The sequence below is a fragment of the Hippichthys cyanospilos genome, chromosome 18, assembly GCF_059441005.1.
Source record: "Hippichthys cyanospilos isolate Australia breed blue-spotted pipefish chromosome 18, RoL_Hcya_1.0, whole genome shotgun sequence".
Taxonomy (NCBI): domain Eukaryota; kingdom Metazoa; phylum Chordata; class Actinopteri; order Syngnathiformes; family Syngnathidae; genus Hippichthys; species Hippichthys cyanospilos.
Genome location: NC_142386.1, coordinates 11,729,652 through 11,744,648, shown reverse-complemented (window position 1 = coordinate 11,744,648; position 14,997 = coordinate 11,729,652). Strand labels below are relative to the sequence as shown.

The 14,997-nt window shown below is 43.8% G+C and overlaps 2 protein-coding genes across 3 annotated transcripts; both read right to left on the bottom strand.

The window, feature by feature from the left end:
- Nucleotides 1-77: 77 nt before the first annotated feature.
- aldh3a2b (aldehyde dehydrogenase 3 family, member A2b) lies at nucleotides 78-9,832 on the bottom strand. Of its 2 annotated transcripts, none has more exons than XM_088441414.1 (11): nucleotides 9,711-9,832; nucleotides 8,236-8,398; nucleotides 6,370-6,601; nucleotides 5,397-5,482; nucleotides 4,296-4,504; nucleotides 4,097-4,214; nucleotides 3,124-3,265; nucleotides 2,875-3,041; nucleotides 2,306-2,405; nucleotides 661-899; nucleotides 78-550 (listed from the first exon to the last, which is right to left on the bottom strand). In XM_088441414.1, exons 2-11 carry the CDS (start codon nucleotides 8,395-8,397, stop codon nucleotides 518-520), a joined length of 1,488 nt encoding a protein of 495 aa, XP_088297540.1. In that variant the 5' UTR covers nucleotide 8,398; nucleotides 9,711-9,832; the 3' UTR covers nucleotides 78-517. The 2 variants fall into 2 exon arrangements, with proteins under 2 accessions (XP_088297540.1, XP_088297541.1); XM_088441415.1 differs by having other exon boundaries at nucleotides 8,236-8,414; nucleotides 9,712-9,807.
- Nucleotides 9,833-11,748: 1,916 nt separating this feature from the next.
- Nucleotides 11,749-14,902, bottom strand: vtnb (vitronectin b). The gene is made up of 8 exons (XM_088441589.1): nucleotides 14,687-14,902; nucleotides 13,809-13,925; nucleotides 13,455-13,727; nucleotides 13,115-13,254; nucleotides 12,849-13,005; nucleotides 12,628-12,786; nucleotides 12,224-12,559; nucleotides 11,749-12,155 (listed from the first exon to the last, which is right to left on the bottom strand). Exons 1-8 carry the CDS (start codon nucleotides 14,751-14,753, stop codon nucleotides 12,019-12,021), a joined length of 1,386 nt encoding a protein of 461 aa, XP_088297715.1. The 5' UTR covers nucleotides 14,754-14,902; the 3' UTR covers nucleotides 11,749-12,018.
- Nucleotides 14,903-14,997: the final 95 nt, after the last annotated feature.

Sequence of the window (14,997 nt, the reverse complement as noted above, 5' to 3'; positions counted from 1 at the left end):
CCAGAGGGGAAAATTGTCAGCATCTTAACACATTTCAAAACATCCTGAAATATTCTCTAAACTGAGGTAGTTAAGAGGCAGGTGCAAATGTATTTATTAGAAATATTCATCCTAAATAAATTAGTATGCATGAATATTTGTTTTAATCCGTAATGAAAATCCAAAGCCTGAGAAAACTCGAGTAATGCCAGCTATTATGGATTAGCCGTGATTGCTACTTAAAGGCTTAAGGTGATTTCGAAGACTCTGAAATATATGAGGACAAACAAGAAAGTGACGATTAGTTCATCAGTCCCACTCTTGTGAAATGACACGGATTCAAAAGCAAGAAAAGCTTGCTGCAACATAAAAGCTTCCTTCAACATCGAATCATCTTTAAAAACATGTTTGGTCCTTCGATTCCAGGCGAATCCAAATGACAATGAAATGTTTCGGATCAACAGCTAAAAGTTCACTGCATGTCATGTGTGCAAATATTGTGTGAAGTGATTCGTCAGCTTAGGGACCCACGAGGTCTTCAAGAGTAGAACTTGTGCAACAGGTCGTACTTCTGCAAAACAGCGACCAGCAAAGCATGTCAGAATTTGTGCCATGGCACCTTTTCTACTTTTCTGGAGCCAAATGGAGCGCAGAGGTGAAAGTGGCCAGGAGCAGTCTCACCTGCACGACAACGGCGGCCAACACGGCGGCGACGGCGAGCAGCAGCAGGCGCCCGATCCAGCCCAGTTTGAAATTGCTGAGGACAAAGAAGCGAGCCCAGCTCAGCTTTTTGGTTGTATGAGGAGGGTAGCGCATGCCATTCATGCCCTCGTTCTTCAGCGCCTTGATGAGGCATCCTCGAAGGTGGCTCAATTGGTCAAAGGTGTGCTTGCCATGATAGCACCCCATTCCACTGTTACCTGCGGAAAGGGACCCACGAGAACACAGTCAGAAATAAAGGCCCATGCCAAAATAATTGCACAAACCATGACAGCTGCTAGCAGGTGAGTCCAACTTTTACACTGACCCATCAAGTTGTTCTATAACCTGGCCAACTTTGATTGTTGACATATTCTTGTTCCTCGTTTGATGAAATGTGTTAATCGCAATCAGCTTTGCGTGCACTACATGGAAAAAATACCGTATTTTCCGAACTATAAGGCGCACCAGATTATAAGGCGCACCCTCAATTAATGACATATTTGAAAACTTTTTCCATATATAAGGCGCATCGGATTATAAGTAAATATAGTAATAAATATAGTAATACTCAAAGTAATAACAATTAAAAACTCTAATAATAACTCTCAATAGCATAATAACTCAATGTCAATTTGACCAACCTTGTTCAACGGTAAACACACAAAAGAAACAGGTAAAGCAACTTTATCAATTCATTCCCCATCTATGAATCCCAATTTCAATATTGATCCATAAATAAGGCGCACCTGATTATAAGGTGCACCTTCAACTTAAAAAAAAGGCTTTTAAGTGCGCCTTATAGTGCGGAAAAAAACTTTTCGATCAAAAATAAAACACTTGGCACAAATGTATTTTCAAAAATAGCCAGGGGAGACTTGTGAACGACATCGTAATCTGCAGAGAGAGTAGGAAGCGGGTGGAGGAGAAGCTTGAGTGGTGGAGGTTCGGAGGTTTTGGAGATAAAGTCACAGAGGCCAGACTGAGATGGTTCAGGCACGGATTCATTTCACGCTGGTTGCGATCATTGTTTTTTTTCTACGAGTGGTTCACAAAGAAACTTTTAATTTTAGTATTTGTATTTTTGTCACGTAATGCTTGTTGTATATTTATGTAGCGGAAACTAAAAAAAAGTGTATTGACAAGAACTACACATTGGCTGGTTGTTGACAGATGTTCTCGTTTTGATGAGCACTTTCGGTGAGTGCTTTATGATGCGAACCCTCGTAAAATTAACCGTCTACAGTTGGCCTGGATCGATGGCTGTAAATCCACAAGTCTGCATTTTTTTGGAGACTTTGCATCACATGTATACTCCAGGAGAGCCCGATGGAAGGAATAGATCTGAAGGAACAACTGTTTGACTAAATAACACACTCTATCCACAGGTCAAACTATGAAAGAGGTTTACGTTTTTTGGGTTTTAAAATCCGAAGCCCTAAATGGCTGACTTATAGTTTCTCTGAGGTGCTTCAAAGACAAAAGTTTTGTTGAGGCATGAAGAGCTGTTGGAGTGCCAAAGTTTGACTTGTGGCCTAAATGATTACATAGTTGGAAGGATTAAAGTTCTGCGATGGTCTAAAGGTTTAATCTTATCACAAGGTGTATGTGTGTACTGTGCACTTACCAACGCCCCCAAAAGGCAGTGAGCTGACTGAGTAGTGCACCAGACAGTCGTTGGCCAAAAGTCCACCACTGGAGGTCTCGTCCGTCATTTTCTTGATGACCTTCACCCGGGACCATAAACACGTTAGAGAAGCAAAGTTCATGTTGATGGAACAAGTGCTGGCCCAGAGTAACCCAACAATTGGGGGGTGGAAGTAACTTTTAGAGTTTATGTAAAGTGCAACCTTCAAAATGGATTTGATTAGACTGTTAAACAGATGTGCCGTTGTTATTGGTGTTGTGTCATTTTCTCCATTCATTTGTTTTATTTATGCTGCTCTGAGTTCCTGAGTGCAGTTTCACAGTCACATGTCAATTTGTCTGGTTGTTAGGTCCAAGAACCCCAGTGTTCTAAAGGACCAGTCTTGCATAATTTGCATCGTGAGAAAGTGGAACGTGTTGACCAAATTGAGAAATTGCGATGTGGTCCCCTACACTCCTTAAATGAAGACAAATACTGAGCTCAGACTTTTCCTTGATGCTCCCAAATGTTTGTGTCTCAACATTAGTGCAGGAGGGGAATGGTTTTACCTTGTTGTCGTGAGAGAAGACATAGAGTGCCAAAGGCTTCTCGCCCTTGTTGATGAAGCGGATGGCCTCATCCAGGCCATTGACGGTCAAGATGGGGAGCAGAGGTCCAAAGATCTCCTCCTGCATAATTTTGGCATCAGGCTTGACGTCCCGCAGAACTGTGGGAGCTAAAACCGTCCAGGTAGGATTTGTGTTAGATCTCATGGACAAGAGTGATTGGACTTGGTGAGCCACACGAGAGCTTTTCACCTATGTAGCAGTCCTGCTCGTTGTTGTCTCCGCCCACTGCGATGGTGCTGTCTTCCATGAGGGACACGATCCTCTTGAAGTGGCGCTGGTTGATAATGCGGCCGTAGTCTGGGCACGTCTTGGGGTCGTCTGTGTAGAACTCCTGCCAGAAAATTCAAGGAAGGATTGTTTTAATTTTGGAGCAGCTCCGTCGAAGAGTGGTTAGCCCGTCGACCTCCCAGTTCAGTGAGTTCAAATCCAGCTTGCATGCTCTCCCCGAGCCAGCATTATTTCTCTCTGGGCACTCTGTCTTCCTCACACATTCCAAAGACATGCATAGTTGGTGTATTGGACATTCGAAATTGTCCTTAGGTGTGTGAATGGTTGTTCGTCACTGTATATATGTAGATAAACCCTTGCTATGTGTGGTCCTAATTCTCAGTGCTCAGTGAATACATATATAAACCAAACATATATCTATATATATATATCTATATATATATATCTATATATATATATATATATATATATATATATATATATATATATATATATATATATATATATATATATATATATATATATATATATATATATATATATATATAGAGAGAGAGAGAGAGAGAGAGAGAGAGAGAGAGAGAGAGAGAGAAAACTTTTGTCTATTGGTTATGCATCTTGCGGGCCGGATTAAACCTTCTTACGGGCGAGATTTAGCCTGCGAGTTGAATGTTTGAAACCCCTGTCTTAGGAGGTTTATATTGTGTGAGGGACAGCAAGTCAAACGTGACCTAACAGGAGAATTAAATGAGAGCAGATTCCCTGAGTTAATTTGACACGCAAATGAAAGGGAAGCTAGTGCAAAGACTTCAGACAAGGAATGACATGCTTGAACATCAGAGCTCCTACAAAGCCTGGCGGTGGCATTGTGCATCCGTCTTGAGAATTGAAAAATTGCATCAGGTGGCACAAGGTAGAGGAAGGCTAACAGTACCTTGATGGCTTTGTGGAGCTCCTGGATGAGGCGCTGCTGCAAGGCAGGCTCGCACAGGATGTAGTCGGGCGCAATGCATGTCTGGCCGCAGTTGGTGAACTTTCCCCAGGCAACGCGTCTGTGCACAAGCCAAAGCAGAAGGAAGACTGCATTACCTGAGGAAGGAACCCATGACGGCCGCTCCAAGGTCGGAACCAACCTGCAGGCGACGGTGATATCGCAATTGCTGTCGATGTAGCACGGGCTTTTTCCGCCCAGCTCCAGAGTGACAGGTGTCAAATGCTTGGCGGCCGCCTCCATAATCAGTTTTCCCACAACGCTGTTTCCAGTGTAGAAGATGTGATCGAACCTTTGTCGCAGCAGCTCCTGTGTCTCGGGCACGCCGCCCGTCACTACCGGGTACAGCTCCTGCACAACAATGTCAGAAAATATTGATAAAGGTTGACTGGTCCCAAGGATTGAGGTTGTTCGATAAGTTGAGTTGTAAAAGCCAAATATGTATTTTTCTTCATCAGAAAAGGGTAAATTCATCAGGTGCATGGTTGCTTTGTAAGGGACACAAAAAACGGCATGAAGCTTTTTGATGACTTGACACACAAGTTGTATATGTGTGTGTTTCCTTAGATTTATATATTTTACTTTCAAATGATTTATGTGATTTATTTACTTTAAGTTCATCTCATATGTTCTATACAAAATACTGGTATTTCATGAGCAAATAGAACATTTCCAATTATTTCACGCAACTAAAAATAATTGTTATTTTGGGATACATAGGGATCAAAAAGGAAGTTATTTTACTTCACCTTTTAAAATACATAAAACAACAATATATTTACAGGTGGTTGCTGCTATTCACTGAGAATTGAGAGTAGCCACTATTTGTTTTCAACTTACATATTATCTTAACAGTATGGCTCACTTGAGAATATCTTTTTGATTTCTGGGCTAAAATGAGTTTGACAGCCGTGAAATAATGTCCAAGGTTTACAACATGAAATTGTTCTTTAAGATGGCGTTGTTTCATTCCCTCAACCAAAAAGATAAGGGAATTAGCGAGATTCTGATTGATATGCAGTATTGCTCATGCATTATCTTCATTCTTATCAATATTCCTATCTCTACCTTCCATAGCGCTGTTGTGCAAAGCTTTGCCTCTTGTCAGGAAAGCAAGCTGGAAATCTATGTTTTGTGTACGTCCCATTGTGCCCCTTGTGCTGCGTTTCTTTTTTTTTTTTAACATTTACATCATATTTGTAATGTCCAAGGGGATTTCTATCCTCCTAAAAGCGCATCTTACTTTGTCTAGGTAAAGCGGGAGCAGCTCATCCATCAGCTTGGCCGTGTGGACGCAAACCTCAGACGGCTTCACCACGGCGGCGTTACCTGCCGGATAACACGCTGGTGAGTCTATGAGCTTTGAGGGTTAACCCCCCATCCCCCCAACAGTCGCTCCTGCAGCAGTGAACTTCAAACCAAAGACTACAATGCCATGCTAACACACACACACAAACACACCCACACACATACACACTCATAGTTAGCATTACAAAGCTGCTTGCATTCACTTTGCATGACAAAGTGTGGTTGCGCTTTCGCATGCTAGGTGTGGCTGGAATACTGAAGCAGAAAACATGATTGGTTTTATTTACTTCTTTTTTTTGTGCCGGCATTGTTCAAGTTCTGTCACTCAAGTTGGTGCTAAACAAATCCTGAGCATCAAAAGAAGAAGTGGATCAGCTATACATAACCACAAAATCGTGTCAAATTCCACTCAGGAGAAATACGAGTTGCAGTCAGCTGTGGTAGAAAAGGGCCGTGGGCTGTTAGATATTGGATGGTGGAAAGGTAGGTTGTGTGTGTAGGGTTAGGCCAGTGCTTCAACAGGAGTCCTTCAGCAGTATTTTCAACAAATGTTTACTTTTAAGGCTAAATGTTACCGTTTAACCTTGGGGGCATAAGGCATCGCCTTGCGCCCCCCCCAGGGAGGCCCGCCCCACTATTTGAGGAGGACTGGGTTAGGCCAATGTTAAGCTGTTCCAATAATTGATGTTACAAATGTGAGAATCTGCTTCATCAAAGTATGATTGAAGTTAAAGACATTTCAACAATGTGAAACTTTGGACTTTAGATTCTTCCACCTTCTCGATTGCTTGCTAGTGGCCCTGAGAAAAAGCCCACAGCTCTATCTGAGCTTCTGTCACATGATGGAAAAACCTCTTTCTGGTCTCGCCCGGGCCACAGAATCAAGCAAAGACGTGGCTCGTCCATACCAGCGGCGATGGCGCCGACCAGCGGCTGCAGGGTGACGGCCCATGGGTAGTTCCAGGCTCCGATGATCAAGACCACGCCCAGAGGCTGGGGCTTGACGTAGACCGTGTCCGACATGGTCAGGAGGTTCTTCTCCACTGGCCGCGGCGCAGCCCACTCTTTGAGCTTGCGGATGGCCAGCCCAATCTCCTCCTCCAGGCCCAACGTCTCGTACATCTGGACCACCACCTCGCTCTGAGCAAACAAGCGGAGCCGCCCAGTCAGCTCATCAGATCATTAGGAAGGCATCCAGTTGTAAAACCTGCACATTGTATGAGGAATGCAGCAAAAAGCGCAGCCTTGGTCCAATTCAGAGTTCTCAAAGGATTGCCCAGTACAGGGGACCCCCAGATTACAGCATCCCTGTTTTGCATGTTACGAAATGGAATACAAAGTTTTGTCGTCCCCTCTTTATGGCATTTTTCCCACTTTATGACATCAACAACAGTTACAAAATTCAAACTTGGCGTTCAGTGTTTGTGCGTATCTGAGAGTCACACTGCGCTCATACGTCACTAAACGCATCACTGCATTCGTCACTAAAATGCTGGTCTGCTATTGGTCAGCGTCACGGCGTCAGTAAGATGCTGGTCTGCTATGTGTCGTCGTCACAACGTCACTAAGATGCTGGTCTGCTATTGGCCGGCGTCACAGTGTCACTAAAATGCCTATATGCTACAAACTTCATCTCGTGTTAGTGTTTGTTATCGTATTTATAGTGCATTTTACTGCTCAATTCAAACTTGAAAGGGTTAGCCATGGGTCCCAAGATTGCTAGTGATGTTAAAGGGAGAAGTAAGAAGATGATTAGTATAGAAATGAAGCTGGAGATAATCAAGAAATACGAAGAAGGCTAGGCTAGGCTACACTACCCTCGCTATGGAATATGGCCATTACAAGCTCATCGCGTCACTCAAAAGTAAATAGATCCTTTATATATTTTTTATTTGTGATGTTATTTAATTGTATACAGGTATATTAGATATAAGTAGCACTTACTATACTATTTTGTTACCAATTTTTAATATGTATAACCAGTTTTGATGTGGCGTTTAACATGCATTAGCTAATTACTATAGGTTCCTATTGCTGGCCACACAATGACCACCTTGCGATCCCAACTCTGGAACGGATTAATTTCGTATGGCGGGCGTTCACTGTATTACGTGAGAGTGGAACCTGTCTTTTTCAGCATTGTGTGAATTTTGCACCATGTTTGAAGTGACTTGACAGATTACACAATGCACAGTTGCGTTTCCAACTCAAGACTGCGCTCCTGCACTGCTCAGCAAATCTTTCACCGACATTTGTGAACTGTATTTTGCCAGCATCTTTCACCCATTTTGCTTGTCTAAAATATTGACTCTGTGCTTACGTAAACAAGCATGTCTGTAGGCCATTGAAAAAGGAAACTGTTACGCGTTCAAATTCATCAGGAAAACTATCCTGAAATGAATTATTATGGAGGAAAAACGGCATTTTGATCTAGTATGAATGTGCCAAAAAAAAAAAAGAAAAAAAACCACAGTCAATCAAACACAATCAAGGGATTTTTCCTGAGGAATCTTACATTTTAAAAATCTAGGCTAATAAGGAACTGCTCACTAATTAACAATTTTCCATAATTAAAAAAAAATTTAAGTTCTGGAAAAATTGTACAATGATAGATTTATAGTACATTTTCCACAATGGTCTTGTTTTTTCAGCAAAAGTACTTATGTAGTTATGACAAAGTCATACTGATATTTTATAAGTGGTCTTTTGAAGCTCAGATTTTCTGTCACGCAAGCGCATTTGTGATTTTGAATGCGTCATCAGAGTTTTTTCACCTTGTGGAGATCCTTCTTGATTGCCTTGGCGATGTCTGCCTGCCGCTCGGTCAGGAGGCGCTGAAGGTTCTTCAGCTGGCGGATGCGATGCTCCAGACAACGGGAGCGACCCGTCTCGAAGGCCCGTCTGGCGCCCGCCACTGCCTGTTGCTCGCGTGACATCCTGCCGTGTGAGTGCCAGGAGGACCAAATACAGCCCGTGGTCAAATTTTAGCCTTTGTCATGAAATTCATCATGTTTGGCCTATAAATGTCAATGTAAATTGAAAAATGCAATTTCACTTCCACCCACAAAGGCCACCAGCATCATAATCCTAAACTCATCTCAAATCGTTTGATTGCAACATTCCTCAAAAGCTTTGAATGCAACGCGAAAGGATGGGGGCGTGTCTCAATTGCGAGCGTCGAGGAGCTAGCTTAAATTGAAGGATGAAGGCTGAATCTGGTCACTCCAACTTGCCCTCGGGTATGAATGGTTGTTTGACTGTGTGCCCTTGCGATTGGCTGTCAACCAGTCCATGGCGTCCCTCGCCCACTGTGTGATTATAAGCGGCTAAAGAAAATGGATGGTCATATTTTCATGTCACCCAAATATGACCTTCTTTGCAAAAAGTTTGGACACCTTTGCATCAGTGGGTCAGGAATGAATGAACGGCTGTTGGCACAATCATTCACAATTAATGAATTATTCTGTCCAACAATTTGTAACAGATGTTCTCCAATCTGCTGCATATAACCTAAGAAAAGGAAAGTGGGTCAAAGTTTGGCCTTCTACTGAAAAATGATGTATAAAAGTCAAGTTCCACAAATCCTGAAGGACAGTGGCCTACTTGGTAAACATGCGACAAACACACCAAAAGGAAATTTTAGTCTTTGTGTTTTAAACAAATCTGCACGTAATTGTTTATTTATATTGTATATGTGTATTTTTAATTACAAATAAAGGAATAATTTGAGGGGCATTCTCCGTAGTGCATTTGAAATAACGTCCTCAGTCAATTAAAGTTAAAAAAAAAGAAAAATCAACAAAATATCTGACTGATTAATAATTTATTCATAGAAAATTTTGTACTTTCTACTAAGACCGAGCTGTTCGAAACGTAGCACCGTTTTTTTTTTCTTGAGCGCTCCCGAAAAGCAAACTCTGCAACTTTCTACAAATCCTAACACAACAGTGTTACCGATAGGTCTTCCTCTTGGCGACGCACGTAACCCTTCTCTGTGGCGCGCACGCGCACTAAAGATCACACGCACTTGGTGGGGACAAGTGGCCGATTAACCACAAAAAGCGTACAAGGCTAGGGCGCGCGCAGGCGCGGGTGGCGGATTCCACAAAGGCTAGCCCTCGGCCACGCGCGTGCACGAGCAGCGGATCGTCGGCACAGTCGCGCGCACTTCCGCCACTACAAGTAGGCCTCGCGGGGAACCCGAACCCAAACCGAAAAATGAAGACGTGACTCGTGTGCGCTAACTTACCTTGTGCGATCGAGCTGGTTTGTTGGAGTACGCGATTGGCGTTTACGGCTCGACTAGTCGGGCCCAGAGACAGCGGTCCTGCCCTGACAGCCCCGCTATAGGGTCCTCCTACAATGGGCGGGGCCAAGGCAGTTTTGTCCAATAGGATTGCAGCAACAAAACAAACGCATTCGAACAATATTTACTATTGCTCGCCAGAGGGCAGCACAAAGCGCTTTTGTCAAATTGCAGTGGCAAACAAAACTTTTAAATTGTCAAACATTGAACGTGTGACATTTAACAGGGTAAATATAAGCCATTATCTAATCCTACGGTTGCTCTCGGGCAAACTAAAACCTACGGCCACATTTGACTGGGACGTTTGATAGAACCTACGTCACACATCATCCATCCTTCCATTGTCATGACGCTTATCTTCAGGCAGGTCTCCGGGTTGCTGGAGGCTGGAGCCTATCCCAGTTGTCTTCGCCAGTAGGTGGGGTACACTCTTAACTAGTTTCCATCCATGCATGACACAAACAACAATTCACTCTCACCAATAAACCTAAGGACAATTTAGAGTGCCCATACCATGCATGTTTTTGGAACGTGGAAGCTAAACCGAGTGCTCGGACGGAGCCAGGCAAAGGATCACCTTCAAATTTACAAGGCAGCTCTGTTAACCAGTCTGCCAGTGTGCTGCCGTTCAAACGTCATGTACTATATGTCAAACACATAGCATTTAATTTTCTAATTTCCAATTGTGTGCTTGATTTAATTCCATTTAAAAGACCCAGTTAAACAAAATACATTTGAAATACAGTGGGTCCCCATGTAACGACATTAATCCGTTCCGCGGTTGGGGTCGTAAGGCAAATTCGCCGTATGACGGGCAATCCAAAACTATGTTAAATAGCTAATGCGTTTAGAACCCCAGGTAAACACATCAAAATTGTACATACATATTAAAAGTTCGACCAAAATAGTATAGTAAGTGCTACGTATATATAATATACATGTATACAATCAGAAAACATCATAAATAAAAAAATATAGAAATGATTTATTTACCTTTGAGTGCCGCTTGATATACCCAAATTCCCTAATAAGGGTTATGCCCAGCATCGTTTCCATATAAATCATCTTCTTACTTGTCTCTTTAACCTCACTAGCAATCTTGGGACCCATGGCTAACCCTTTCAACTTTGAATTAAGCAGTAAAATGCACTATAAATACGGTTTTGTAACCACTTACGATCGAACAAAGCTCCACCATTTTGAAACAAGTGAGGTCGACCAATAGCAGACCACTATTTCCATGAGGAGACGCCAACCAATAGCAGAATTGTAGTGACACGTTGCAGGCACAGCAACTAAAAATAAGTGTAATTACGTGAAAACGCCTGCAGATGGAGACGAAACAACATAAATACAGCCAAGTCCCTAGGGTCATGGCAGTTGCAAAATCGGGAGAATGTCATAGGAAGAAGATGAAAACACGCAGTATTCCACGTCGCAACATGAAAATAGTAAATCAAGGACGTTGTAACATGGGGGTCCACGGCCGCCACTGAACACCAGACATGTCCAAAGTCTAGCCCGGGTTAGTTTATTTGGTCATAAACATAATACCTGGCCTAGGCATATTTTTTTTTTAAATGCCAAAAGCAATTTCACATTCACTCACCATAGGTGGCAGCACAAAAATTCGGTGAATATTTATTTTCCTTGACAAAGCATGTTTCGAAAACCCTACACTTTTTTTTTTTTTTTTAAGTATTTCTTTCCAGCAGAGACTTGATGCTTCAAATGTCATGTAGTGGTGCGTACTTTAACTTATTTCTCTGTGTTTGAATGTGAAATTACTGTAAACATTTAATTGTCAGTGATATGTTTCAAATGAACCCAAAGAAAACTTCACGCATGTTTAAATTTAATTAAACAGTCAAATATATAAGGCAGACTGGTTTCCTAAATTATTTTTCCATTTTATTTTGTTACTTATTTGGATTAATTGGTATTCAAATGTAAAAAAAAAAAAAAAAGTCATGCTAAACGGTTGTGATTGGGGGCTCTTTTCGTTTATTTGTATGGATAGGCGGTCAACATGACGATTGTCCAGCAGGGGGCGCAGCTCATTGCAGAACGCACAAACAATGGAAGGACATGGCCTGTCAATCACTCTTCACCCAGATTTCTGATTGGCTGAAAGGTTTGACACATTCAATACAACATACTTGTATTTAGGTAGTCATTCTTCCGTCAAAAAAGTAAAGAAACAATAATCGTGTTGTGAAAATTGCTATTTTCTTGTCTTGTTCATTTTTTTTCATCTCTTTTCAGCACGCGTGGTGTCAGGAGCATCTTCCTGCTGGCAGCCCAGCCAGAACTTGGCAATTGAGCGTGGGTAAGGCGGCACGACCAGCGCCATGCGTTTGCTGCGCAGGTCCATCCGGTAGTATTGATCTGTATGAGGAATAAACGTGACACGTCACATCACACGTGGACACACACCAGCCAGTACATTCACCCACCTCGCTTGAAAAAGTAGACATATTGTACAGGTGTGCTTATGGGCGTCTGTGCTCGTAGCGGAGCCAGAGTGGCCACCTCAACCTCCTCCTCCGACATGTCGCCGTAGTCAAACAAGTCGATCCAGAAGTCGTCGAAAAGCGTATGGCGGCTGTGTCTGCGGCGGGACTTCCTGCTGGGTTTCCTCCACCTGTGTGAGTTTCGCCTCCTAGCGAACCGTGGCGGCGCCGTGGGTTTAGGGCTCAAGAAGACGCGCCCCACCATGGCGGCATCCACGGGGGGGCTGATGCCCTGCCAGTTCTTGGCGATGAGGTGTGGCCCAGACGACTGGCTGCCGACTGAGACAGAGGCGACGACGAGGTTGAGGACAAGGATGTCGGGTGTGGACGCGCTCCCCGAATCTCACCTGAGACCCCAAAGAGTTCGGCAAAGAGGTCATCCAGACTTTGATCCCAGAAGAGGTCGGTGTAGCGCGAGAACAAGAGCGAGGGTGAAGCTTGACTCATCTGGACGCACTCTTGATGGCTGGGCTGATTGACGAACTCATACACATGATAGTGGTCGCCTGTTGAGGACATGTGTGAAGAGCACAAAGGCACCTTGAAGCAAAGCCTGATTTTGCCTCACCTTTAAAGAAGTAGGCCTTCTCTTTTTGCCGGTGACTGGGCGCCGGCACTGCGAAAGCGGCGTGTAGATCATCCGGAATGCCATCGAAGCCCTCTGAGATGTCCCTAGGGAAACCCTCGTCCAGGACGTCCCCGTCAAAGCGCCAGTATTTCCTTCCCTGAAGGATGCCAGCGTAGGACGTCAAGAGTATTTTCAAGGCATTTTCAACACTTGGAGAAGTTCTTTGAATGCCATTTTTGATACTTCCTGTTTCTCATGTATGATACCTTAAAGATATAGGACTTTCCCTGGCAGTTGATGCGCGTGAAGGCGGCGTCCACGGGCCCAGCTATGCCCCACACGTCCTCGATCCGTTTGGGATAGCCCGGAAGCACGGCCTTGCTGTCCAGCTCGAAAAAATAATCGCCTGCAGGAGGGTCGCAAAGCACATGCTGACGACGTACTCTCAGCACTCATCCCCATTGGCTTACGGCTGGCGGGTGAGTGGGAGCCTTTCCCTGAGAGGGAAGTACGTCCTACTTCTGATTCTAGGGGACCACCTCTAGTTGAAAATTCGTCTCCAACCAGTGATTAGGGAGTGGAAAATGATTCATGTTTGGGGCATACCTCTGAAGGCGTACACAGATCCGTTCTTTAGCTGCAGGAAGGCGTCAAAGGGTCTCCCGCTGCAGACGGCCGCATCTCGGTCCGCCGGCACCGCCGTGGGCACCCGCATGGTCGGGCGCGGAGCCCGAGGCTCATCAGAGGTGACTTCCATTGTGTAGGAGGTCGGTGGCACCACGGTGGAGGTCGGCGCCGTGGAGGGAGCCACCACATCCGCCGGTGTCTCCAACGTGGTTTGGTTGTCTTCAGCTTCTTCAAAGGTGTCGCCACGTGCCGCTGAATGAGATTGAAACGCATTTGAGCATCTGCCATTTAACATGAGGATACACTGGAAGGACATGCATGCAGGTGACTTACTTTTCTTGGGACACACTTTGTCAAAGTCGTGACAGCAGCTTCCATAGTAAAGGCACATGGAGTCACACTGACACTTCCTCAATGAGTCAAAGGAACCACAGCGACCAGAGCACGTTTCTGTACGCACGCACACACACACACACACACACAAGACACCAGTCATCACACGTATGTTTAAAACTGTCTTTGTGTTTACGGTTAGGTTGTGTGCCAGTGACAAAAATTCTACATGTTTTTATTTTGTTCTTGGCTAGCCTTCAACTTTATTAAATATTAAGCCAATCAAGTAGTGTAATATATATATATATATATATATATATATACAGTATATTCTTTTTCTCTGTAAAGAATGAAATGCAATCGTTCATATAGTACTACCTATGTTTACATGGACATAGCACACAATATTTTATTTATTAAAAGATCCGTGAAAATACTCAAAATTGGCTGGCACTCTAAGGGTTGCGTATTCTGATAACAGAGTATAAGTTTGAATTGTGTTAGGGTTGAGGTTAGGGAAAGGGTTAGATTAGGCCACAGATGTCCAACTCCAGTCCTCGAGGGCCGGTATCCTACATGTTTTCAAATCTTTTCCCTCAAAAACACCTGATTCAAATGATTGGGATCATTTTAAAGCTCTTGCAGAGCCTGCTAATGAGCTAATCATTTGAATCAGGTGTGTTGGGGAAAGAAAACTGGAAAACATGCAGGATGCCGGCCCTCGAGGACTGGAGTTCGACACCTATGGATTAGGCAGTCATTTCTGATAGTTAATGTTAGGTGCTAGGAAATGCGTTACTTCAATAGATGTCCTCACAGGTATAGCAACAGCAAACGTGTGTGTGTGTTGGTGTGTGTGTGAAAAAGAGTTGACGTACCATCTGCAGTCAAGACAGAATCTATCATCATCATCATCGCGATGATGAAGATGCTGAGCGTCTTCATGGCGGCGACTGAAGAAGACAGCAGAGGCGAGCAAGTTTTCCTGAGAATCGACGAGAGGGAATGATGTGAGAGAACGAGAGACGAGTCAATCCGAGTCGTCACCAGGACGCCGACAGAAAAACACGCTGACGAGGGGACGTCCCATTGGTCCAGCGGCCACTTCCAAAACGCCAAAGATTATGTTTGCGTTTTGTGTGTGGGGGTTACAATCTTTAACAAACACACAAGCACATGGACACACATT